This window comes from Buteo buteo, chromosome 20 (genome assembly GCF_964188355.1).
Source record: "Buteo buteo chromosome 20, bButBut1.hap1.1, whole genome shotgun sequence".
NCBI lineage: Eukaryota > Metazoa > Chordata > Aves > Accipitriformes > Accipitridae > Buteo > Buteo buteo.
Genome location: NC_134190.1, coordinates 11,716,289 through 11,744,221, shown reverse-complemented (window position 1 = coordinate 11,744,221; position 27,933 = coordinate 11,716,289). Strand labels below are relative to the sequence as shown.

The 27,933-nt window shown below is 43.3% G+C and overlaps 1 protein-coding gene across 1 annotated transcript in view; it reads left to right on the top strand.

Annotated features, from left to right (window-relative positions):
* Nucleotides 1-27,933, top strand: part of BMP6 (bone morphogenetic protein 6) — a 93,515-nt gene that overhangs the window by 42,951 nt on the left and 22,631 nt on the right. Inside the window, exon 2 of the mRNA XM_075052436.1 lies at nt 22,338-22,530. Coding sequence (XP_074908537.1) covers nt 22,338-22,530 — 193 coding nt within the window. The remainder of the gene's footprint in view (nt 1-22,337; nt 22,531-27,933) is intronic.

Sequence of the window (27,933 nt, the reverse complement as noted above, 5' to 3'; positions counted from 1 at the left end):
GTCTAAAGTCTGAGTGAGTGACAATTCAAAGCCTGCTTAGCTAACGTCATGTAAGGGATAAAACATTTTGAAGTAATGGAGGAAGGATTGGTATTGTTTTCTCGCACCCTGGGAAAACATGTGGTGTTCAGCACAGGGGAGCCTGTTATCACCCACTGAGCATCCTGATACTCCTCTCTGTACCAGGAGGAGAGCAGATTGTCTGCCTTGCTCGCTTCATTTGAAATAAACAAAAATACAATGGAAAGCATTTCACACGTAGTCTGTACTATACCACGTGCACCTCTTTGTATCATTCAAAAGCTTTGTTTTCGAAAAATCTTTGCAGTTTTCCATTAATTGATCAGAAATGTGGTAACCAGCTTTGCTTGCACTGGGTTTTGCTTCTTCCATCACTTCTGTGAAGGTCAACATGGATGTTAGGGTGGTTGCTATAGTGGAAGCCATCACTGAGGGTTTCTTATCTTTTTCTTTCTGTGATGATTGTAAAAACTTCATGTTTGTTAAAACATCTGTGGCATTTAACGCCCTATTGTTTTCCTGCTTTGCAAGCAGGAAGGGAGAAATGTATATTTTCCTTTACAACAAACCAGCCTTTGTCAGATGCTGACTCTCTTGGCCTTGGTGTGCTGAACTGCTACAAGTGAGTTCATTGTAAATGGCTCTAACAATGCATAGTTCATGCTTCATGTTTTTTGGATTATGAAATCATATACTGATATACAGGTATGAGAAGGGCTCTGCATCCCTTCAGCACAGGTGAGATTGTTATCTGGGCAGTAATTAGCTTGAACAGGAGGCTGGATTTTACTGGTTCCCCATGATAACTTTGCACAGTTCAGACACTGAGATGCTAATATTTTTTGCGTTACACAGGTTCCTTTTCTTCTCATAGCTTATCTCTGTTTTAAATGGTTCAAAATAGAAGGCATTTTAATTCTGCAGATGCATCAGATACTCTGGAATGAAACCAGATCTTTCCCAGTGAGGGTCATGCTGAAGTTTTCATGTAACAAAAATGACTATGAATCAATTACTTGATACTTCATTATTATGAAAGAAAACAAGCATGGCATCAACAGTGGGTTTAGCAGTCTTTGTTTCAAAAAGGAACTTGCAGAACCATTTAAGGCAAAATAAAATCCCAGAGAAGATCATCAAAGAGCTCAAATGAGAGCATAAAATACTGTACAATGAAAAATGTCACAAAAGCTTCAATGCCTTAGATATGTATGTGAAAAACTTCAGGCTGAGCCTTCCCACACTATGGGAGGTCATCAAGTAAAGCAGAGTTAGCTCTGTTTATCTCCAGTCAAAGGACACATGACTTCATTTGAGTTTTAGTCTCATTACTGCTGAAGTGTGAAGTGTCAGGTTAAAAAGACTACATGCTTTTCACCCATAGGGATTGCTCTGTTTTAATGGGTCAGGTCAGCGCTATGGCTCAAAGCATTGCAAACGATTAATGTTTAATACATTTTAAACTTAAGTCCTTGAGAATACAAAATTAACCCTGTGAACGTCTGTGATTGGGACTTTCTGATATTCACCCGTTTCAAGGAATACAGTGTGCCATTACTGCTGGCAATGGAGAGCTGAAACAAAACAAGAAGAACATACTTTTCTCAAACCCTATTGTTCTTCACAGAGTGGTCCTGGCAATCTGGGCTCTTGCATCCTCAAAGATTGCCAGGACGAATTATGTTACACAAACATGTCAGTCTTGGACTCTGAGAGGAGAGCAAGTGTCCCATCTAGGTCAAGCAAGAAAGTGCTGCTATTTTTCCCCCAAGAGTTTCTCATTTCTGACTGTACTTTTCACATTCCTCATATCCCATACTGAAACTTTACAAAAAGAACAAACCCCCCAAAACCCAACCAAACAAAAAACCCCACCAAACCAAATTAAACCAAAGCCCCCAAAAGCCCTTATCCAGAAGGGCAGAGATTTCTACCCCATATTCTTGCAATTTTTGTGGCAACAATTAGCACGCAGAATGCACTCCTAATATCCACAGGTCAAAACCACTTGATTAGGTTTTCTGACATACCATATAGTATCTCTGGTGACTTTTGACACTGTAACTGTAGTGGTGGATGTCTAAAATGAATAACTGGTAAGAAAGCAGTGTTTTCGTGTATCTTGTCAGCAATGTTACTTTTGTGGTGGTTTATCATGCCTTGTTGAGTATTAATAATTCAGAAAAGACTGGCTAAGAAACTGCTTAATATGCTGCCTTTTTTGGAGTGGCATGAGGACAATTCGCGTTAGTCATTATTTTAAAGGAATGCAGTAGTCTCTGCAGTATAAAATCTAAGAGGAACAAATTTTTATGGCGGTAACATTCTTCATTCAGGCTTTTTTTTTTAACCTAGAGTACTAGCACATTTATTTCAGAAAGACATAGATAATGTCAGCGTTGAGTTCTGTGGCTGTATAAAACAGTGGGATGATGAGTTAAATTAGTGTATATTGATTTGTGGCTTACTTTTTGTATGGTTTAGTAAAAGGAAGCACAATTAATTAAATGTCTTAAAATTTAAGATTAACATTCTTCTTCTAGATGTATCATCTGTCGAGGTTCTCTCGTGTCTTTTGTTGTTCTTATGTTGCATGCCAGAGGAAGTATTCTGATCAACAAGGCCTAATAGAGGGATGTTTCCAAAATGGGATTATGAATCTCATAAATCTTTATTTCGGAGACCTTTTCAGTGTCTTAAAGCTGAAGCCAGTGTGTCACAATCTGTTACTCTGAACTAAATGCAACAAATAGCTCAGTTGAGATTCTGGTTTTGGAATTTTTTAATTTTTTTTAGTTGAACATTTTTTCTTAGGAAACAGAAAGGCTAAGAAAGATGTTGATATTTCCCCCTCACCGCCAGCACTAGAGTTGTCTATTTTTATTTACTTTGAGAGACAGGGAGAATTGGACAATTGGCTGAACCACAGTAACCAGTGTCACCCGCTTCTCATTATTTCTGATGCTTCCTTAAAATTCTGAAATCTTGAGACCGTAAAGAAAGCATAGAGTCATTTCTTTTGAAAACCACACAGAATCTGGCAAAAATTCCACTGCTTTCAAACAATGACAGGATATACACTGTTGTCTTTGATCCATACATTGGGAAGGGCTTCGCCCCCTTCCCCATCCCCACCCTCCTCCTCTTTGCAGTTTAACTTGGGCTGTCAGAAGTGGTTTCAGTGTATAACCCTTCACAGACAGAAATAGATTGGTGTCCCCACAAGCACTGAATTAGCTGGCAGCCCCCCAAAAAAGGCTGGCTGTCCTGACGTTTGCATCCCAGCTTATCTTGCTAGGCTGTGAGATGAAGCACTTTGTAGCAGATGAGCTGTCCTGAGGAGAAGTGGAAGAGCAGCTTTTGAGTTGGGAAAAGAATGCACAGCATGGATGTTGTTTTTCTTTGTGGTTGGGTGCAGGCAGAAAAGGATGAAAATGTGGTTCGGAAATCAAATGCAGACAACTGCTGTTCTCCTCGGAGGACTGCACAGAAAGCATGTATGTGCAGGAGACACTGCTGACCAGTGACCACATCCCACTCACCACCCATTAGGGATTTTCAGAATCCATAAGCAAGCCAATGGCAAGAGATTTTTATCTTTATTTTTTTTTCCTGAGGGCCGATTTATTGTATCTCTTTTAAGCTTTTGCAGCTGGTGAGTTGGGTTTACATCTGAACTTGAGTCTTCATCTGGGCTGGGAGGGGGTGGGAATAGTAGGAAAAGGTTCAATAGACAAAGAATGGGGAATTTATGCTGGGCATTTGCAAGCTCTTCTTGGGGATTTAAACTATTTGTAGACCTAAATCTCAGATTCAGCTGCCCTTATGGAAGGGGTTTCGTCTTCTCTGTTTTCACTCCACCCCCAGCTCTTTGAGTACAGTAGCATAAAGTTTTAAAAATACTGCACTGAATAGTCTCAGTCTTAAAAGTCTTTATTTCAAAGTGTAGTTGGCTATGTCTAGGCAAGTGGCTTAACCCTATTCAACTACAACACGTCATATGTAGAAGTGTGTGTTTAACTCACTTAAAACTTGCATTCAGAGGTTGAGCTCTGCCTCCCTGGGAACTGGGCCAGTGCTCCCAGCCCATGTCCTGGCACTCACGGCATGCCACGGGGTTGCACAAAGTTGGCAGACTGAGCACCTGCCAATCACCCTGAGCTTGCATGAACACTGGTGCGGCCGGTCAAGCTTCTGAAACAGACTCTTCCATCGGTCCTCTCATTAGCCTTGCCCACCTGTAAAAGAGGCCAAAATGCCCATTTTCACTCTCAGCGGATCTGAGATCTGCCTTTCACGGATCTGTTGATTCTGTTTGATGTGCTTTTCTACTGGCTTTATATATAACATAAAACCCCTTTTCTCCTTGTCCAACTGTTCAAAGCTAGATTTAACATGCAGAAGGAGTTCATGTTTCCAAAACTCTCATTCCATTGATGAACCTCTGTGCTTGGTAAAAAAAAGCCAGGACCTTGCCACCGCTCTCCTGGTGCTACAGGTGAATGTGCTGGGGGTGACTAGGGAACCATAACTTGTTTCCTTCTCTGACTTTTCAGGGTGCTAGAGAGAGAGGCACACATAATCTCCTCTCAGTATCTCACCAGTGGTCTCTGCCAAGGCAGTATACAAATGATCTGATGCATGTAACAAGAAGGAAGGGACAATTTAACTTCATGTACATTTAATTTTTAAACAATTGTCTTAATCTCTTATTTGAAGAGGTAAGAGAAGTGGATGGGGTATATCTGTCATGGAGACGCTTCTTGCTTCCTGATGGAGGCAAGTGTCTGTTGCCTGGAGTTAGTACAGCACTTTTTGTGTCACCTGGATACAAAACCACATCCCTAGGTAGTAACTGGTGGTATGGAGGACCCAAGAGCTTTATGATGTGGATGCAAACTTGACATGCAAGAAAACAGTGAATTTGAACATCTGTGTAGACATACCTATTACCAGGCTCCCATCACCCAGCATTTATACCCTATCCCACTATTGCTGGTTTATTGTGTGTGTTTGAGAGAGCAAGGGATAGTACACTTGGAAAGAAACAACTCGGAGGCTGCAAGAACCACATGCACGAAGGTCCTCTGAGATAAGAATTTACAGGCAGGAGCATGAAAGTCTGCTTATGCAGGCAAAGATGGTCATGGGTCCCGTCCAAAAGAAGGGAAGTGGCGAGGCAAGGATTTTCTGGGAAGTGTTGAAGACGCTTTAGTTGTGCTTCAGCACCTCATTTTGCTGGGGATGATACTGGTGGTGCTTGCAAGGGACCTACAAGTACTCATGGCATTTCCCACAGTGGAATTAAGCCAACTGCTGGTTCATCTGCGCCCCAGGGGCAGCAGGGAGAGCTCTAACTCCAGGCGGGTGACGTGAGGGAAGGCAGTCACTTGTGTACACCATGTTTGGAGTTGTGGCAAAGATGCAGCCAGGTAGGCAGGAGAAAGAAATGCAAGAGCTGCGGTTCATTCATCTGTGGTTATGCTATTGGACGTGGTGATCGAATGAGAGGGAGGGTTTCATTCCTTTATTAATGCACCTACACCGATCCTTGATGGTACCATCTGCTTCTGAACTCTTTCCTGGTTATAAAACACAGTTGCCTCTATGGTGAAGATGAGGAAATGGTCTAAAACCACATTCTTTACACTGTCACATTTGTAACGTAGGTAAAAGTGTAGCAAGTGCATGTATGTATACTAAATGAGCCGTGGAGAGTAGATATTTAAGAGGTTAAATAGATTTTGAACTAAATAGATTATGCAGTATTTGATCATGTATTTTCTAGTCTTTCTGAATGTCTACTCCTGTACCTTATGATATGAATGCTATTTCCTACAAATGCAAAATTTTGTTAAAGTTTTCTGCTATCTATAGGAATGCAAAATGAATACTAAATAAATGGAAACTTTCTATTACCTGCATAGACCAAAAAGCAGATGTCAGTCTTTAGTTGGTGGAGGTGAACAGCCAAATAAAGTTCAGCCAATTTTATTGGGAAATGAGGAAAATCAAGTAGAATATTTTCCAGCTTTAATTGCCTTGCTTGTCCAGGATGCTACTGGTATTAAAAATACAGATTTGTTACAGATGCCAGCAAAATATTTCATCTTGTAGAGAGAAAAGCATTGTGAGGGAAGCTGCAAAATAATTTACATTCTAGTTTGCCAAGGTCTTTCCAAGGTATTTTTTTAAAAAACCAAAAGCAAATAGACTTGTGTTTGTTTTAATGTCAGAAGCAAATAACCTGCAATTGGTCAAATAACTTGAAGAGGGGTTGCTTTGTGGAAAGGGGTTTTCATGAGACTCTTAACAATGACAAGAGTGGAAAGGGTTTTTCATGAGGCTGTTAACCTACCTATTGCAGGTTTGTGAAAGGTGTGGCTATTTCATCAGTTAAATAACTTGTCCTACAGAGAGCTTTTAGTTGTGGGACTGTTTTGACTGCAGTACTTCAAATAACTCAAACGTGTCAGGTATGGTTTTGGATGAGCCTTCTTGCCCAAGCAGAGGCAAGACCTTCTGTGTTTCTGATACCTGTTTCAGCTCAGGTGAGCTCTCTGTGAATTATCTGAAATGGCTTAAGTGTACTTTTGGATTCTACGTGATAAAGCAGCAGCCTTTGGTGACACCAGGCAGGTTTCCTTGAGCTCTTTCTCTTTGCATGCTCTGACCTCTCTTATGGGTAGTTTCATGCAAAATGATACAAGCGCTGTGATCCGCCCCTGTTATCACCCAGGGCTTGCCTAAAATTGCTGGAGAAATCCCACCTGTGTGCCTGAAAAACACTTTTTTGAGTGTATCTGTAAGATTTACTGTGTTCTGAATATAACATATCTGTCCAAGAGACTTTTGATTCTGCCCATATTGGTTTTTTAAGAGTATGCAGCCTTTCAAGAACATTGTTTTAAGAAGAAAACTAATCCGCATTAGAAAATACAACATTAAAACTGTGTGTACAAGAAATACAAGTCTTTGATGATGGATATAGTGAAAATACACCCCACAGCCTTACCTGAGCCGTATGGAAATGCAACTTTAGCCTCTTCTCTTGTTCTACATGCAGGACACCACAAATATGGAGCCCAGAATGTTCACTTGAGAGTTGGCTATTTGTATATATCAGCAGATAGTAAATGTTAAGGCATTTAACTATTACGTTAATCTTTCTCAGTTTTTATTTTGCATTCATTTACCTGTTCTGCTTCTGTTTTTGTAGGACTTCTGAAGTCCTGCTGTAATGTGGGTAAAGTTGCTCACACAGAGACAGTCTATAGAGATATTTTATTTTACAATAGCAAAACTGTTTTTCATTCAAAGTGAATCAACTTGTACTTGATTCCACCCTTATATATGTATTAGTTTGAAAAGTTTATCAGTGCACATTTTGCTGTTAGCAATGTAACCAAATTTGTTTGCTTTCTTCTGTGTGCAGAGGACAGTTGACTTTTTTTTAAACTAAATAGTCATACTGCTTCAGATACCTGTCTAAAGACCTTGATGTTTACACTTGGTAATCCCATGGTACCCAAACAGAATTTATTCGTGACACGCCAAGCCAAATCAAATACATGACTGTGGTAAATCACAGGTGGTAATAACCTTATCTCGGGTCAGTCAGGCTGTCAGTTATCAGACCGCTGCCCGTGCCCAGTGCCTTTTTGGGTGAGATGCAGCTCAGGTAGGTCCTATGGCAAACGATGCCTTGGAGGCAGGGTAGCTATCCCAGCTGCTGTTGCTGCATCAGTACAGTACTGCTCTTGCCACCATGAACAGCTGTGAAGAAACAGCAGAGAGGTGATGGCAGAGGAAAAAAAGTTTTCATAAAATTGAGCCAGAAATATGAGGTTAAAATATGTACTCAGGAAGGTTTGTATCAGCTTTGCTGTTCTGGAGCATCAGCTTTTTTTGTATTCATAATAAAATCTAGTCTTTGAACATAAATATTTCTTCCCACTGAATTCTCATTGTGGGTTTTTTGTTTTCCCTAAATGAAAAAAAACCAAACCCAACCCCAAATCCAAACCACTAGGAGCATAATTATGAGAAAAGCATTTCTAATGGAAATACTTATTAGAAAATATATTGTGTTTACCAGTGTTTTTTTACATCCCTGGCCTTATCTCAGTGCCTACAGTAGGAGCTGAGAGTTCTGTTTCACCCAGACTCTTTCTGGCTCAGCCTAAAGCAGAGTTGCTCAAGCTTTTGATTTTTTCCACATGGTAAAGGCAGAAGCTTTGTCTTCGTCCCGTAGAAAAGGTTTTCTAATGCTGGATGGAAAGATCTCCTAACACTCTGAATGGATGCTATCCCCAATAAGATAAACCTTCTATCTAAAATATTTTCCAGCTCAGATTTTCCTCTGATGGAAAGATATCGAGTGATTCTTTCCATGCGTTTGAGTAACAGGGTGAGAAATAATGTTGCTAGAAACTCTTCAGGATCTTGAAATACAAAGGCATTATTATTCTGGTTGGTTTGGTTTTTGGTGTTTTTTTTTTAAATGTCTTTGGATGAAAAGCATGGGTCAGAAGGAGTCTGTGAGGTTATATACATCAACACCTCACCAAGACATCAAGCATGTGGAATTCTATATTGCAGTGATTATGCTTTAAAGAATGCCCGAAAGAATTCTCCTCGGCTACCCAAACAAGTGCACGTACATCAGGTAGTCACAGGTCTTCAGAAAGCAAACAAAAACGTCCACCAAAAAAACCCTCCTTGGAGTTGGCCTATTTCCTGTAATTTTCTAACTAGTGTAAAGTAGCCAAAATCTGTGGTCTAGACTGGTTTGTTCTGCAGATTTTTTTTTTTTTTCTTGGGGATTTACAAACCACAGAGAGCTGGAATGGATCAGAATAAATATTTGCTCATGTACCTACTGATTAGAGCTTTCAAAGTCCCCAATCTTGTTACAACACACATGTGAGCATTAGCATTCACGTAGGTTAGGTAAACACAAGGGGTTTCCTCTCTACCCGCTTCTCCCCCCACCTCAATTTCAGTTTAACGGAGACAACACTTTAAATGTGGTGTGTTTTTCTTTTGGTATCCCACAGTGTTTTCTGCCTGGCAGTTCTCTGAGAGACTGTTATTATACCAGAGAGCACATTTTTTAGAATCCTTTTTATCCCCCTCCCTTAATATCAAGCATATTATTACTCATCTTGGAGCACTTCATCACTGCTGTTTCTGAGTTGGAGATTTCTCCAAGTATGATAGCAGCTGCAGCTAATAACATCAATTATACAACATTTAGGTTCCTGTTCTCCTGTTTTGACTGGAGGAAGTTTGTTACTAGGACATGCCATTTAATGAATTGCCTTTTTTCTGCATGCAAACATTACATAAAGCTTTAGCCTTGCTCTCTCAGCGCGAGAACGGCAGTAAGAACATTCACTCGCGCAAGCCACAACCCCACTTGTTAGGGTGGTTTAGCGTGCAGGCTTAAAAATGATTTAGTAAATGTGCATTAAAAAGGGGTTTGCTTCTCAGATTGCCCTACTATCTATATATTTGTAAAAAGAGTGCGTTGAGGTGCTAGCCTGATCCAAACTTTCTAATGGTTGATGGTTTTCTTACTAAAACACAAACAAAAAAAGACTAGGTATGACAGCTGTCTCCCTGGAGTCTTGCTAACACTGTCAGATCTATAGCATTACCATCCTGCAGTAACTTAAAAAAAAAAATAAATTTTTTAAAAATACTTAAAAAAAAAAAAAGGGGCAAATTTTTTTGTAACCAATGTGCTCGCCACTGAGTCATAAACTAAAGTCTGTGTCTGGGCAATTCAACTGTTGACAACATTAAAAACACTTCAAGCACAACAAAAGATAAAAGACTTATTTTAAGACCAAAATTTGAAATTGGTTGTGGGTATTTATTTAAATCGATCTCTCTCTATATATTTATCTTTACTAAAAGTTGGAAGAGTCTTGATGTTTTTCTCCAAGGATGGCATGTGACCAGTCAAGGCAAGAGAGGAGGGCATTACTAAGACAGAAGGAGCGGAAAAATAAAATCAGTGATGACAAGTCTGGGTTGGGTGGGGCAGAGAAATGCAGGGATAGCCAAACAGCCAGGGCATGAATCGCAAAGAGTGAAGATATAGAAGCCAAATGTCTAAAAATTAATTTGTGGGCAAGCGACTCTACTGAGAATTTTAACACCTTCTCTTTTGTTCATTTTAAATTCTGTCTCCAGGAACTTGATAATTTAAGGAAAAGGGTCAAGACAAACTGAAAGCCAGAAATGCCTACATACCGGGTTGGTTTATTAATTTCCTATTTGTTAAGCTGAGGACTTTTGGAGTCAATTTATGTGCTGTTACTTTAAGACCATTTGTATGTAACTTTGATTTTTAAATGCCTAGAACCCAAGGATTGCTTTGTGTATTTGGTGAAAGAGTTGGGGCGGGGGGGGGGGGGAGAAGGGGAAAAAAAAAAAATAGAACTTGGCAGAGGCTGTCCCTTTTCCTGCTGGATGTTTTTCAGGTGAACTACCCAGCTATGCTACTGTATTCAAGTCAGGCCAACTATGTGGAACTAAGGGTTATTCCACAAATCCTCTTTTAATAGTTCTTTTAATGGTGTTTTTCCTCAAGTCTTACTTTTTCCCTAGGATTTCCCACCCTGAGCGGGACTCTCCCATCTTTCCCAAAGCATTACATCTCCCTGGCTTTTGACTGGGCTGGGCACCGTGCTCCGCGGCTGGGAAGGGGAGCTGTGTCCCCCACGGGCCCGGTGCGGGGCTGCAGCCGCTGATGGCTTTATCAGATGGACAGAGACATTCCAAGTATGCTTCTGGTCACTGGGGGATATGTGAATATAAAAAAAAAATAATGAAAAAGGAAGGCTTAGAGAAAAGCTGTTAGGCAAACTGGGGCTTTTTGTCAAGTTTTTTTTCCTTATTCTTTTTTTTTTTTAAGGGTGAAATTCTTTACCCCTACACAGATCGTTAAAGCTGTGTGATGTCATTTTCTTTTCTTTTTAAAGCCGTGTTTTGAGAAGCTGAAAGGCTGCAGGTTAGGTAAAACTATTAATGACCATTTTGTGACCTCTGCTCCAACCGCCCACAGCGGCTGCAAATTTTTAAATGTCTGACGGCTGCTTGGCTTTCTGCAGCATCGTTATATTGGTCGACAGCGGATGAGATTTCGGAGGTAAAAAAGTCACCTCCCAAATCGCACCCAGCTGGCATGGCCAGTGGGCAGATTAAAAAAATGGGATTTCAGTGGTTTGGTATGGACGGAGACCTCCGTTTTTGTGACCGAGGCATGCCAGAAGCTCCCTCTGGTTGACTCCGGCTGCATTCCTCCTGCGGGTTGCATGGAGGGTGAATGTTCCCAGGTTAACGTGGCTGTCGTGGGGGAGTGTGAACTTGGAGCTGTGCAGGGCATGGAGCAAGGCCATGACCTGGCTTGGTGGCAGGGGGGAAGCGTGCACGGTGGGGACAAAACGGGACATAGGACACGTGTGGGGAGAGCGCTTTGCAAGACGTTACTGCCTCAGAAGGAGTTACCTCACACTGCTGTAATTGCTGTAAAATATTCTGGGATTTCTGTCTCTTACTAAGTTTTCTTCAGTTTTCATGCTCGCAGCTCTTGAGCGCTTCCCAAATGCGTTAGGGTTGCGCAGTGAGAGCTCCAAGGGGCTTCGCGGCCCATCTGCCTTTGCTGGAGAAGGCTGTGGAAGTGGTGAGACTTCTCCTTTTCCTTCTTCCATCCCTCTTCTCTCGTCCTTCGCTCTCCTTCCCAGCTCTTCAATTTGGCCCTACGAGAAGAGCGTGCCGGGGAGCAGGGTTATGCACGTGCTGCAGGCCGTCAGGCTCCTTGTTCCCCCTGGGGGACGGAGGCCATGTCTACCTTCACAGGGGATTCAGCAGAGCGGGAGGAATCGGGGCGGCCAGCACCGGGGCTCCTCACCTCTCTGTTAAAGAGGGTTTGCTTTGTCTTGTGTCTCCTCCGGTCCCTAGGGCCGGCCGTGATGCCACGCAGGCGTTGGTCGGAGCTTTCTGAAAGAAGAGTTTCAGACGTGAAACCATGCTGCAGGGACTCCAGGCCTGCCAGGGCTCCTCCGTGGGGTGCCACACCGCCCGTTGGGCCACCTCACGTGATGGCGGCGAGCGCCTGCCGGGGGGCTCTGTCGCCGTCGCCCCTGTGAGGCCTCCTCATGTACTAACGAGCAGGAACCGAGACGAGTCGTGGCTGCGGCGCAAGCCCTCGGCGCGCTCCTCCTCACCGTGGGCCTGAGGGAGCCTCTCCTGAGCCTTCAGGGAGCCCAGCAGGACGGACAGGGCAGACGGACAGGGAGAAAGGAGTGAGAAATAAGAAGGGCGGCAAGGGAAGTAGCGGGTTTAACGTGTTTCTCTGTTAGGTCAATGTCTTCCAAGGCTCTGGCTCTTCCAGGCGGCGGCACAGGGGGTGTCCTGGTTCCGTGATGGTGCCCAACCCCAGTGGTGGTTGGGAGCCTCCCATCCCGGTGACATGTCGGAGCTGCTACCTCCACATTGGAGTGCCAAGCCAGCACGCAGTAAATGGAGGCAGCGAGGGGGAGTTCACTTCCAAACCATGCTGCTCCTTAGACAAATGTAGATGGCCAGGAGTAATAATCTAAAAAGCTTCATGTTTCTTCAAGCGCTTCGTGCATTTGCTCCCCTCAGTCTTCAGAGCTGTGGCATCTCCTCGGCTTGACTCTTCCGGAGGGCGTTTGCTCCGTAGTGGCGTTGAACATTGGGAACTTGTGGCATCTCCAGACCATGATTTTACTTTTATATCCCTGCTGTCACTTTCTGCCCCCCCTTAGAGGTGCAGGCCTTTCTCCTTTCTCATGTCTTCTCTTTTCTCTGGCTGATACCAAGTCTGGTGTCCTTCACGCTCTCTCACAGAGCACCCTGCCAGTTCCCAAAGCCCACGCTCTTCAGTGGTCCTTTGGCTGGACACTGCTTAATGCAGTCATTTGACATTGGAGCCCTGTGTAAAATACTAAACACTAAATAATAAGTGACACAGCAGTGTTTCATGGTGTCTGACGGAGTCACAAGTCATGTCAGCGATGCTACCATTATAGCGTGGTGGTGTAGGCTTCCGGACAGCATTACGAGTTCTGAAGCACGACTGGTTTTTTCTGTATGTCAGTGTCTCAAGTGCTAGATTAGACCTTTTCAATAATTTATAAAACCTTAAGCTCTCTGGGCAGTATTTTTACAGGGAGTGATCGCATTGTGTTCAGGAGACATCTTTCTCAGCTGGGCTATTAAATGAAAAGCTGAAACCTGCCTGTGATGCTAAGAGATGAGCGCTCAACAAAATGAAAGCGTGCAACTTAACTTGCAAACTTTTTTATGTTGCCTGCTTTCCTACTTGCTGCTGGTTGATTCATACTCTTACTGATAAACATAAAACCTCCCCTGTGAAAAAAGCAGAGAGGGAAACGCCCATAAATTAAAAAAACTTTCCCACTTTGCACAACCTCGGTTTTGAAATGTAGCTCAAACGTGCAAGTGAATTGGTTTGGACTGCCTTAAATTCCTGCGGAAGGGCAGATAATTTTGAGAGATGATGCAAGATAAGCCAGGCAACTGCTACACCATTTAAAAAATCCTGAAAACGTTTCCAGACCCAGTCGGTGCACCCGGGGCAGCTGCGTGCTTCCAGGGAGCTGCACGCCGGTGGCCATGCCAGCAGGAAATGCGGCGTGACCTGTGGCGAGCCTGGAGGGTGGGAAACGCTGTGAGCAGAAGATTTCCACGGGTGGCTCTAAGTGTCCCAGGCAGTTACTGTGTGGGCATGGACACAGGAGCAAACATAAAGCCAAGGGAGCAAACAGGAGCGGTAGGACCATCCTTTTCCCTCCACGTGTGTAGCTGCGAAGCACTTCTTATTGTGTGTCCCTGCACACCAGGCTGACAGCATCGCCGCCTTCCCCGAACTCTGGGTCTGTGTGCATGAAACCTGGCTGTGAAGTAGAAATGGTTTTTGGAAAGCATAATGTTATTTTAATCATAAATTATTTGGAAATGCAATACAGAAATGGCTTCAGATCACTTCTTCCAGAGGGGTGTTTTTGCAGTCAGGGTCTTTATCAGCTTCTCAGTGGGAACCGCATTAATATTGCCACAAAAATGCAAACAGTAGTGCCTTTGATAAAGCAATTTGGCATATCTTAAGCAGAAGGATGTTTTGTTTTCCTAAGATACAACACTGTTTTCAGTACGGGGACCTGCCGTATGTGCCAGCATATGGAGAGAAAATACCAGTTTTGTTAACATTTGTGTTCGGAAGCTGTGAGGCGGGGACGAAGGAGGCGGCTGCCTTTGCGGTTGCAAAGCAATCTCTGTTATTGCTAGGGGGACAGCACAGGAAGCCCAAAAGTGAGTGCCAGTGGTGGAGATGTTGGTGGCCAGCAGTCAGCCTCCTGGGCTTAGCTCCCCCCAGAGCACTCTGCCAAGCGCTCTCCTCCTCCTCACCTTCACTTTAGCTCTTCCCATCGTGTGCCAGAGCAAGACTGGTCCCCACTGCCGCCTGCCTCCCAGTCCAGAGTGGAAAAGCTTTACTGGCCATACAGTAGGCATCTTTGTGGATACTGTGAAAATGCCTTTCAGTACTTTTCTGGTGTCCCGTGGGTATTATATATTTGGTTAGTGCATTATTTTGATTTTTAGACTGCCTTTGGTTCAAGAATCGTGAAAGGAAGCTGTTGTGCAACTGTTTTAATCTGATTTTACAAGCCGATTCCAGCTTGATTCCCAGCACAAAGAAACAAAGAAGAGCTCAGTTGTATTTTTCATCCAAAAGTAAAAGGCCCTCCTCCTTTGAAGATCTTCTGTAGAGTGTTATGTTTAGAGAGTGATTTGCTATTGTTTAAATTTAATCTCCATAATTACATTGGGATTGGATTAATGACGGGTTATTTTTCTGAGTCATTATTTTCTGGCACTCGCAGCTATTGAGCATAAAGCCAGGTCTTCATCGGATGTAAACTGGCATCGCTCCACTGAAGTTAGTGGAATAATTCCACTTCGTATTGTGGCGGCCCAGATGTGATATTATAGCTGTTTCGAAGAAAGCACCCTTTTGGTGTTTGTTGGCCTTGAATCTTCTTATTATTTTTAAGCTGTCTAGGCCTTAACTTCCAATTGCAGTATATTTATAGTAGCACAGCTAGCTGTTGTCCCTAGATCACTTCAGCTGGACCCAGAGGGATCAACCAAAGGTGCAGTGCCAGATTCAATCATAAGTATCTTGACATTTTTCTGTTTAAAAACTGCTTTTTATCACCAAGAGTGCCAGTGGGAAAAGTTCATTACTAATGTCCAGTGACCTTTTACATACTCTTATCTATAAGAACAAACCTTGGTCTCTTCGTTGGGGATGCTGTACTGCAAATCCAGGGGAGACGTCTGGGAAGCAGAGGGACTGCTCCTTTTTTGAAATTGGTTATTTTTGCTCATTCTGCTTTTCAGAAGGGGATGGAGAGGGAGGGATCTGGGGAGACCTGGCACATAGGAGAGTGGCAGCAGGAGCAGTAGGCAACGTGCTTGATGTAGGGGACAGATCTGTCACCACAATTGGGGTGATAGAAACAGTCTTTTCTTAGAGATCCTGAGGGGCTGTGTAGAGTTGCTGTGATCATGGAAGGTATTTGAAGTCGCTGGGCTGAGAGCAAGGTGGAAAGAAAGGATCTCCCCCACCCTTCTGCATGTTGGGCAGGGAAGGATTTACTTTCAGATCTTTTATTTTACTGTTTCACCTGAATTTCTTCTATTTTAAAGAATTTTCTTGCTCGCTACTTGTGAAATGGCGTGCTAATAAATACTAATTTGGAGAATGGGAAGGTTTTGCTTTCTTTTGGGTCCTTACTGTAAAGAGAAAGCGGTCAGTTGTATCTCTAAGCAGTAGTGGATTTAGGATGTTGCTGCAATGGGTTAGACCGCACATCTCTTTAGCCTGGTATCCAGCTGATGGTGGCACATACTATACATGAGTGTGAAAAGCAGACAGCAGCGATCCTTTTCCTGATGCATCCTCACTACTTCCAGGAGCCATCTGATTTTGCTGCTGGCCTGCTGTTGCTTCTGCGGGTCCACTCAGTGCAACTTCTGTTTCCTTCTTAAACAGCAGAAAGTAGCTGTGAAGCCTTTAAGTTCTTCCCATTTTAAGATGTTAAACTGGTACTTTGTACTGTTTGGGTTGTACTCTTTGCTCTTTCCTACACAGTATTTAGGAAATACTGCTTATTTTAGTAATAAAGGTCAGCTTTAATCTTAAATAGTAACACTGCTTCCACTGTTGTGATGTCTGCCAGTGAGGCAGGACTTTTTTGGGAGACTTAGAGTCTTTCTTCGGATTGACCTGATAGATTTGGAAAATACAGACAAGTCTTCAGGCATATCCTGGGCATCTCTTCAGAGTAAAAAGGATGTACTGCAGGTCCCATCCGCATAGACCCCTGTGTCTGATGGTCTAGATAAGCACTTTTTGTGAAATAGGAGGCAAATTGTAAGACCCAACTGAAGACTCAGTCTTGCACTGAAGTTGGACATCCCTCAGCCTGGATGTATGGAAGGCTTGCACGCCTGAAAGCTCATCTTTTGTCCTCCCCCACGGTGTGTCAGTTAGTCTTATAAAAGTACTACTAACTTCTATATTAATTCTGCCCTATACTTTGATTCTTACTGCCTTTTGCTTCTTTTCACAGCATCTGTGACCAAGGTTGAGGGGTTTTTTTTAAGCTTATATAAATTTTGTCCTGTGCAAACTATTGACAGCAATTATTGAAGAAATTCTGGTGATGCAGCTGTAAGGTTGCAGCAGTAGATCAGTCATATATGTACATGGTCCTTTTATTAGAGGGGACTGTTGGAGCTGTGGTAATGCTTAAAGTATTTGAGGCCTAATCCACTGCTTCATTGCTCCAGATGTGATAAATACTGTTGACTTAATGCAGAAATTGTTGACGTAAAATGGAGAAATTGCCTCTGTGCTTATTATGTAGCTGTGGTGGCGAATCTCCTGTTAACAACTCCAGTTTTCAGGGGCTTTCTCATTTTATTAGGGAGGGGGTCATGTACAAGGGCTGAGAAGAAATGAGTAGGAATGGCTTATATTTGTACTCAAACTGAATTCATGAACACTTGTGCAAAACGCGCACTTTGCATAAGCAGGCTACGAATACTGGTTGCTTTTGCTGGAGTGTGGTTGCAGTGGTCCTGCAAAACCAAGTCATCATTGAAGATCTTGGGGTGCAAAAGATTCTTCAGAAGTTTCAGCCTTGCTGGGGACAGGACGGATGCAGAATGTCTCATCCCAAATAATCCTATCTCATTCATTTGTGACCCCACTTCTTCTCTGCCCCCTCCAAGAAGCCAAGTTGTCATGGAAATTATAACTATTTGTATAGACAATTTATTTAAAAAAAAAAAATCCTTTTGGAGCTCTAGGTTATGTGTATACATGTTAGTATTTTTGCCTTTAGCTCCTACAATATGAGCTAGAGACTTTCTTAAGCCACCGTTGAGATTCTCACCTGAGCACCTGACCTAACACTTTTCCCAGTAGCTGAGAACTGGAGAAAACAACCAAATATCAGGACACTTGGTGCTGCTGTTCTGAGTGAAAATTCTGTTTCCTCGGGAAAGACTGTTGTCCCATTATTTCTGCATACCAGTTACTTTAGATCCAAAAAGAAATGCTGAAAATTCCTACACATGAAGAAAGTTTATTTCCATGACTGTGATTAGGGTTACATTTCCTTTGGTCCAAGGTGTATGCAACACAGTTGAAATGGAAGTAGGATGGTATAGTTACCAAAATAGATGCATTGTGTTAATTTCTTCTTTTTTTTTTTTTGTGCAGTGTTTTTAAAGTAACAAGTATTGTAAGCAGTATGTTATTTTTAAACCAAGCACATTTTGTGCTGAAATTGGCTATTGCAAAGCTGGGTTAGAATTAGAATACACAAAATTCAGAACCACAGTAACCCTAATTTTGCCATTCTTGCCTTTTTAACTGCTTAACAATAGTGTTGTGTTTGTATAGTATTTAAAAATATTTGTCAAGGGGAATGTAGAGAGCTACTGGCAGGCTTTTCTGTTAACTGCATGCTCAGCCATTCCGCTCAGAAATGAGCTGTAATGAAAACTCAGGGGCAAGTACTCCTGGTGTCCACAACTCAGACCCTCCTTTGCATTGCAAGCGAAGGAGCAGCCGAAGCCCCAGCCAGGATGGGAGCAGAGACCTGCATGGTGGAGCAGACAGTCCCTTTGGCTCAGAGGACGTACACCCATGATGAGCTAAAACCTCTGTTTGCCATCTCCCTTCCCAACTTGCCCTGGTACGTGCATGCCTGGATCTGTAGTCTCCAAGGAGCTACGCTGGCAAATGAGTAATAATGTTCAGGATAATACAGTCTGACTACGAGGATGAATTTTATACGGCTACAGTTCGTGTCGTGACCCTACAATCCCTGGTTTTGCCTGGCTCGGTCCTGACGTTCCGGCCAGCACTGGGGAGACGTTATGGAAGGCCAGCACCACTCAGGGCTGCTTGCTTTCAACCTGCCCCGGCTGTGAGCTGCCTGATTTTTCCCTGCAGAGGCTTTGCGCAGTTGGGACATGCACGTGTCCGTCTTCGGACGGAAATTAGCTTTGGATTTCACATGTCACTGATCAGACCGACCTGAACGAATTCATGTGGAAAAAATAATAATTGGAAAGCAACTTGAGAAATTATTTCTCCTTTTTGCTGTTGCCTTGTATTTAGGCGTGCGCTGTCTGCATTTTGAATACGAGGTCATCTGATGCATTGTAACGCGATAGCAGTACAGACTGGGTAATCCTGGGAACCAGCAGCTCGGATCTTGCCTTTCCACATTTTACTGTTCTAAAACTTGACTTCTTTGTTAAAAATGAACAGTTTCCAGGGGGTAAAAAGCCCCCAGAGAAGAACTGTTGGCATTTTATATTTTTAAGCTGTCTTGCTGAATGAAAACAGTTGATTATTAACTTGATGGGGTGACAATGACTATATAGAACTTAAATATCTCACCACTCCCACAAAGAAAAAAAAAACACCCTCCATTGTATCATGGGAAGATACATAGCCAGAAAAACTTTCCAACTCGTTAAACTTTTATACTTGCTTCATACAAGCTTAATGTGGGCTTTTTTCCATCCTGTGATGTTGTAGAGATGCTTCTGAACACAGCTGAGGAGGACACCATCAACTTAACCAGTATTTATTTCTTATAACACAAAAGATAAATTACTTAACCTGAAGGATTAAAAAAAGAGGTTTCCTTGTTTGTGTGTTTCGGGTTGTTTATTCTGCCAAGCCTGATAATGAAATCAGTCTGATGTTTCCCCTGTAATCAGTTTACTCAGCTTCTGTGATTGCGTGGGGTATTCGGACAAGGACAAGGATAAAGGAAGAAAGTTTTAAAAAACAGGAAAATACTATTGTAAATATATCAGGCAAGTTATAACCTGGGAAAGGGTATTCGGAGTCAAGCATCATACCTGCTGCTACTTTTGAAGCTTTGGGGTAGATGTTTTGGTGGGTTTTACTTCCTCCCGTGGCTTGTGTTTGACTTTTTAGAAGAGGGGTATGGGAAAATATTGATTTAAGGGACTAGAGCCTGGCTATATTACTTTTAAACTGCATATTTTTTAGTGGAAGTGAGTGGAGGTCAGGCCACTGTAGCTGACTTGAGGTCAGAAAGGAACAACAAAAAGTGACATTTGGGCTCCTTTTGAGCCCTGTGCCAGGTGGGACAGCTCTGTGCTCTCCCTCGTGCACTTGGAGAGGCCATGTCACATCTTGATGTGGGGCCATAGCTGGCAGGAAGCATTGAATATTCCCTTTGCTGTTTCTCTCTGGTGTAATTTTAGTTTTCCGGCACCCTGATGCAGTTCTGCTCATCCTGATTGTGTCCTTCCCGTTGCTCTTCCTGATTCTCCTTTATTGTCCCTAGCTGGGAGCCCAGGGAAAGCCGCCCCGCTGCATCTCGCCCGCAGGTCAGCTCGTCCCCTACGACAGCATGGGAGGGGACGTGGGTTTCGGCTGGTCTTTGCACCCTTGAGCAAGGACTTAAGTTCTAAATCGAGAATCGTTGCTTCATACACATGTCTCTCCAAACCCGTGGATTTAGACATTCCCTCACCATTAATTACATCCTCTCGTCTTGTAGCAGCAAGTAAAAAGGCCAAGTTGGGCACGTCGTCCTGCTGCAAACAGCCGAATGCGGTTTCTTGTTCGTTGGGTGCTTGCAAGTTTCTGAAAGTACGTGGCCGCTCTGTTTTGGGAGGTGCATCCTGCATGGCTCGCCTCGGGATGGGGAGTAACTGGGCAGCTCAGGTCCCTTCTCAGGGGATGTACATGCAAGTGATGCCAACCAGTCCAGTATTGCCAGAGTCGTTCCCAATTAAAAGCAGGGGCAGGTGCTTCAAAGGGAAGCTTGGATCGCTGATAACTGATGGCCAGTGAGGTAATTCCTAGGTGGCACTGGAAGTGAGCGGTACCATCCTTTGCCTTGGTGGAATCTCTGACGGAGGCGCTGGGTGTCACCACCTCATTTCTGGAAGCCATAATGTCCGGTCACCCATGTTTGTCAGTCATTTGACATCTAAACTGCTCGGGCAGATGCAATGTGAGACTGCCAAAATTGGCAGCGGCGTCTGACTCTGACAGCAGTTTGCGAGTTCGCCTGTTCACACCGTGGCATCTCCCAGTGCGGTGTCCCACAAAATGCTCGGCAGCAGTCATGCGGAGGTGAAAAGATTTCCAGGCGAGCTTCAGAGAGAAGGATGTGACTAACTGTCTCACAGGGAGCCAGGACGTGGACCCAGCCAGATGAGGCAGCTCACATGAAAGGGCTGCCAAAGGAAAGGGAGAGGACACAGATGAAACTGGGACTGAGGGATGAGGAGGAACAGGCAGTCGGGAAAGGTAGAGGGGAAAATCTCTGTGGGCTGTTTCCAGCGGCCGGGAGATGTCTTTGCTCTCCGGGGAGGTAACCCGTGGGTAAAGCAACGAACCTCAAGCATGCTGGCCGTCGTTCCTGGCTCTGCCACTGCCTGTCCTTGGACAAGTCACTCTCCTGGTGACTCAGTATCCCAGCTGTAAAACAGGGATTGCTGCTTACCTCATGGGATGTTGTGAGGGTAGGCTCGTGGACGCCTTTGCAGTTTGATGTATTAAGTGGAGGGGAGCAACAAAAAGTGAGCACAAAGACAAATGTGAAAAGGGATCTGTACTTCCCTCGCCACCTTCTCTGAATGTAATTATGTCCCTAATGGTAATATCATGGTGACTTATTCATCATTGACTCCTTCACTTGCACTGGTGGGAGCAGTTTTTTGGTTTTATTGTTTTTTTCCCTCAGGGTTTTAAAGATGCAGTTTTGTATGTTTATATAATATGTTAATGTTTCAAACAATTTCTAATAGCAAATTAGAAGAAATAATGAACAATGAATCAAAGTCAGACCAAACCAAGATGTAATCAAGTAACACAAGAGTGGGCCTAGAAGTAGAGTTTGCAAAGGGAGCCTCAAACAGAGAAAATGCAAATCCTGCGGCCTGAAGAAGGAAGGGGGGGATCTGGTTTGCGTCTGTCTTAAACCCTGTACCTGATAGCATACCTGAGGAGAGCTAAGACCAGAAAGCAGAAGGGGTCACTCCTTCTCAGCTCTCTCATTCTCAAATAAGATTCTGCAAAAGGAAGGGGAGCTCTGGTTAATTTTAATCCTTGAAATAAATGTCAGGTTAATCTTACTTTGCTCACAAGGCAGTCCGATGGCTAACACACAAACCTGGGAGCCAGAAAACAGCAGTTTTTAGGACAGTTAGGGAATTGGTTGACCTGGTGCTAACACTTAGTTCTGTCTGTGCCTTTATGTGCTAAAGCAAAATGGAACTAATTGTCTCCGCTGTTGGAAGAGGGATGCGAGTCTTAAGGAAATGCTGTAAAAAACATGGAAATCCACAGGTGGAGAATGCTGGGGGCGGTCACAGCTTCAGAGTTTTACACAGGAGCAAAATGCATGGTCATATTTCACCTGTCAAAGCTGGCTTTTCTTTAAAAAATAGGAAATCTCAAAGGCATTGGCTAGAGAAGAGGAACATTCATCTTTTCTTAGTACTGTATTTGAAAGGCTTTAGCTGCATAAGCTTTCCTGGCACTTGCCAAGGCTGTCGTTGGAGAAAAATAGGATTCTTGGTTTGTTTTGAAGGAACAGGTGGCGGCATGTGGAAAACTTTTGTTGTTAAATTTTAGTCATGGTTCCTTTTTAACTTTTCTTTCCTTTTCCCATCTGCAGTTGAGTATGACAAGGAGTTCACGCCTCACCAGCGGCACCACAAGGAGTTCAAATTTAATTTGTCTCAGATTCCTGAGGGCGAGGCCGTTACAGCCGCTGAGTTTCGGATCTACAAGGACTGCGTTGTGGGCAGCTTTAAAAACCAAACCTTCCTTATCAGCATCTACCAAGTGCTGCAGGAACATCAGAACAGGTACACAAGAGGGGGCTCAAACTATGCCATCAGCTGCTGTCCTGGGGAAGCCTGAGCTTGTGCATTCATGTTGGGAGGACTGCTAAGTAAATATTGGTTTTGTTCACATTAACGGGGTTATGTTATTGCATGATCCTTTCCTTGTAAGAAATGGGCATGGTAGAGTGCAAAATGGACCTCAGCCGGAGAAAGTCCATGGTATTGTAGCCCAGGGTGTCACTTAGCTGCAGCCTTTGCGTTGTCTATTTTAAATAGAGCAGGAATCTGATGTGAGGCAGTAGATTTTTAAACCAAAGTTATTATGCTGGCATTGCTCTTGTGTACTGAAATAAATATATCCCCTTTCAACTTAATACTACCAGCATAAAAAGCATAGCCTGTTTGAAAAATACTGGTAATTAGTGCAGACTTGACTGGGTCTCAGCTGGACATAGTAAAGTAAATAAAGCAGAAGAAAATTCAGTATGCTAACCACAGGTACAAAATCACTCCTGGGCTTTCAGTGGCAATGAGATAGGCAAAAGAGAGAGATGCAGGGTAGAAGTTGTGACACAAAAATCCAAACAAGTGTAAATGGAGTGATTAATTTTAAAAGGGTAATGTTTCAGATGGGGGAATCACGTAAGGCTAGAAGATGGAAATATATGGTCAATTAAATGTCAGAGTAATGCTGTGGTACAAAAGTGTTTCATTACTTCTGCTGAAATGTGTCAGGACTGTAACTGTTCCTCTGCTGAAGGCAGAGAAAAAGAAATCAGAAACAGCGGTGTTTAAAATAAGCTCTGTTTCTTTTCTCTGTGAAGGTTTCTTGGGTGTTTTCCTTCCTGGTCCGTCTTTCTCCAGCCTTTCCATTGAGACCATTTGGGGTGATCTGCCTTTCATGATTTGCTGTTGTGAGGGCAACATCAAATAGCTAGTGGCTGTTCTGTGGGGAGTGTGGCCTCTGGGAAAATGGAGAGAAATACTTGGGTATATAGGTGATGGGGAGGAAGGTGTTAATTTAAAAGATCAGTGTTCCCTTTGCGCTTCGAGTTGCGGGTTGCTGGAGTGCCTCCTGGGGTAATGTGCTTGCTGGTTAGGATGTTACATCAATGCCCACTTGAAGAGCTGATGGAAGTCCAGACGGTCATGCAGATTTCATACATGTTAGCTGTATTGTTCATTTAAAGCCACAATGAATAAAAAATGGTGAGTGTTGGCCTGTTTTAGATTTCATAAGTAGAGATCCCACCTCTGGAGCTGGAGGAAAACCTCTGCCAAGTGTCTGTCTATGGAAGCAATCAATACACTGCTTGGTGGCGGTCACCAAAGCAGGGCACAGAGTAGGACAACTGTCAACTTCGATGTGTATATAACATTTTTTCAGAGTAAACTGGGCAAGCAAGTAAAGTATTGTGGGAAAGAGAATAAAGTACAGGATACAGCCCCTGAAGTACCTTGTTCCCAAGAAAATTGCGAACTCTTCGTTCTCAAAGTGGCTGCGTGCAGCAATGATGCTGGCACCTCATATCTTTGTTTCAAATACCATGCCAGAAACGTGCCAAAATCGGGTTGCGCTGTGAAGCTGCGGTCCTTTGGCACCGGGCACTTTGGCATCTGCACGTGCTGGGCATCACTGGGTGCTAGGAACCTCCTTACAGACAGAGCAGAGGCAGCAGCTCGGGTGGGGATCACCAGGGTGGTCTCTCTCCAGAGCTGGCGAGTATTTCGGGTCTTTCAGTTCCCTTCCATCGGGTTTCTCTGCCGCTGCTGGTGGCCATGCCAAGAGGATCCCGCCGTTGGGACTGGGAATCATAAAGCGGCTTCCTCCGGGTCCAGACTGCCAGCAATTCGCCGTCCCTCCTGACATGGGCTAGGCGTGAACCGCTGACCCAGGGATGAGTGTCTGTAGTTCATTACTAACCTCTGACTCATCCAGTCCCTCAAGGCTCCCTTTTTGTTTCTTTTTCTTCTTTATTTATTTATTTTTACTGGTGGGAAGGAGGGAGACGTTTGGCTGAAGAAACTTGTACTTCGGATGAGTCTGTGGGACTTGTCACACCATCTGCACAGAGGTGGGCAAGATGTGGCTCACAGATTCTTGCAGCTGTAAAAAGGACGTGCCCTTTTCCACCCTTTTCCCTTTCAGCATAAAGGACTCTTTCATGTACATGTAAAATATAAAAGCACATATGAAAACATGTGTGCTTGTGTATAAATACGTGCATATGTATGTATTCTCTCCATGTATCTGTACATAAAAGTGTATATATATTAATTGTCATCTATATTAATTATCCTCTGTATATTAAAAATATGCAGATGTTAAAAGACAGTTAAAATAAGATATTAGAAGCTGCTTACCGCTCTTCAGTGTTACCTTCAGCTGAGGTTCTGACTCCATAGGCTATTGCTGCTACAGATTCGAACATGCAGGCACATTGGTGACCCGGGTGGACTTCGGCCTGTAAACAATCTGGGAAACAAATACTAAAAAGTTGTATTTAGCTGTTCACCAATATCCCTACATGGAGGGGAAAAATGCCTCAGATTCTTCTGGTATGCCTTAAGGAGCTGTATTCTTTGAGTGGTTTTGGTTTTTGATCATCAATTCACTTACTTTTACGGGGGGGGGGGAATCCGAAGTGCTTTTTTCTCCCCCTTTTGTCTCAGTGTATTAATTTGGAATATAGCGTTTTCTTCTCCTATTGAGAACACTAGAAGGTTAAATTACAAGAAAAAATGCACTATTTTTTGAAGGAACTTGCTAAATATTTGTAAAGCTTCTGTTGCATTTTAGCAGACATCTTATGAGCCAGAAAATAACAGCTGCCTTTGACTTAAAAAAAACCCAAAAAACAACACAACTAAAAAAAGTTGTGTCACACTTCCTTTAGACTAACAGTTTGAATAACAGCCTGATATTTCCTGACATTTTGTGACATTTTATTGCATAAGGAGGAGTCTGTACAGATCTTGAAGTCTAGCTGGTGAACTAGCAGGTGAAACAGAAGGAGTTGACATAGCACCTTTTTTCGTCTTGTTCTGCTGACAAATATTCCTTCTGGTTAGGAAAATTTGTCTCTAAAGGCCACAGAAGGTGCCTGTTCAGTCAACATTGGCAGTCTCCACAGAAAGTTCAATCACACCATGTTAATCTTGGCTTTTATGAGGTTAACAGTTGTCTGAGGTGATTATTCGTAGCTAATAAAATACTTTCGGGCGCAAATAATTCTTAACTGGGCAGCTGGCATGTATGGATCTAAACCAGCAGTCTGCAAGAGAAAGGCAGTGTGCACCTCTGAGGGGAAAAAATACAAAGAAAAAGAAGCTTTCTCGCTCCTCAAAGAAATGAGTTTGGGAGGGCAGGAGATAAGAGAAAGCTTCAGTAAATACAAATCTTCACCAAAGCTCAGAGCCTGGAAGTATCCCTTGGCTCCAATTAAGTGTAATGAAGTGGCTTAATTCAGTATTACTTGAGCAAAGAAAAAAAAAAAGCTCATCTGGACAGAAACAGCATGAGCGTGTGACTCCAGCCCAGATGTGTGCGCTGCTGCACGGAATTGCAAGACATTGCTGGCCTTTCCCTGATGGCTAAAACCAAAACCAAGCCTGAGGCTAAAATTTCTACCATTTACTGAATTATCAAACTGATTTTTGCCACTGTAGACAAGGCTAAAAGCAAGGATTATATGGGCCCATTTGAGACTGTCTCCTAGATAGGGCTGTCTGCAGAGAGAGTGTGAACGATCAGAGATCAATGCTGATTGTAATAGTATGAAACCTTCAGGGAGAAATTTGACCCTCTCCTCATGGAAGCTTCAGGCAGTGAAATGCACGTTGAGGACAGTGTGGTCTAAGTATGTTCTCTCTTAAAAAAGAAAACATTTTTAATACTGACTCACTTGTGTCAGTAATATTTTCATCTCCCCATTCCCTCCACCCTTTCATAAGGTAAAAAAAATAGTGCCTAGAAACTAGGCTTTTGTTTTCTAACCAAACCGCGGTTAATGGCCACATTTTGTCATAGCACAAACTGCTGGAGTTGTCAGTGGGACGCTGTGAAGAGATTAATGAAATCCTCAGGAAGGGTCAAGCTTGTGGCCAGCTGTCAGTGGTATGTATTTTGGCTTGTGTGGAGAAGAGGCTTCACCAAACAGGGCTGAGGTGACGTCTAGTTTGCTCTGAGGGGGATGACTCTGGGTTTTGAAACAGGCTGTGGGATGTAGTGGCTGACGTTGGGAAAGGGAATGGGCGATACGTCTGCTGGATGCTCCTGCCCTTCAGCTTCTGACCCTCCAGAGTTTAAGAGGCTGTGTTGTTTGAAGGCTAGGGTGGGATTTTTTTCCTTTTTTTTTCCTTTGGTATGTGCAGAAAGTGGAGAGATTTTCCAAAGCACCAGTTTAGGAAGACAAGTGGCATCAGCTTCCAGGTGCCTGTCCCACCTTGGCCATATCTGAGGGGACATTTAGTTTCAGCAGGCAGGAGCTGCACAGCCTCGAGTCTTCTCCCATCGGTGGTACTGACGCACAGCTAAGCCCTGCACGTGGGCTTGCTTCTAAGGCGCAGTGCTGATTTTGTGGAAGGACCAGCAAAGCCCTCTGTGACTTCGGATACCTCTTGTGAAGGTCTCACTTACATGGCAATCCACTCCCAAGGAAAGGGAAGAAATGAGTTTGCCCCTGGAAACAGCTCATTAATTTCTTTTTCTTTCTCAAAACTTCCTTGCTCTCACCCGGAGAGGTGTCAGGTCAGGACTAGGGAAGGCAGTTTATGGTTGATCAAAGATGTTAGTCCTTGGTTTGGATCATCAGTATGTTTTCAAGTGTAAATATCCTGCTAATGCAGACCTCAGAACACTCCCACACTGTCCAAACAATTGATCTATGAAAAACACAGTGGCCTGTGTTAGTGATCAAAGGAAGATATGGTACCTTAATGGTCAAAGTTTATTAAACAGTTTCATTTGCACCCAGAATGAAATACAAGGACTTGATGTGCAGAAAGATTCCTCCTATATGATAAGACACGTGTGGACATAGGTGTGCCCTCCCGAGCGGCTGCCTGGGGAGTATATTCTTCTGCTGAACACAATTCCTTAAGGGTTAAGGCACTTGTTGGTTTTTAGCTGCCAGTTACAGTGGTAATAAAGTCTTACTCTTTGCAACAGGATATTTATACAAATGTGATCCGAGCTTCTAATCTAAAGGGCAAATTGATTTGCCGGCAGTGTTTATAGCTTAGAAAATAAATAACCGTCCTCAACTGGGTTTTTGGAATGGGTTGTGTAATACAAATGACAAAGCTAGCATCAATCTGTTTCAAGTTGGGGTCAGATTTGTATATAGTGTGCATATATTTGTATATGATAGAGCTGTTTCCATGATGCTATAGAGAAGCGCCTGTCCGCATTTCAGTTCAACT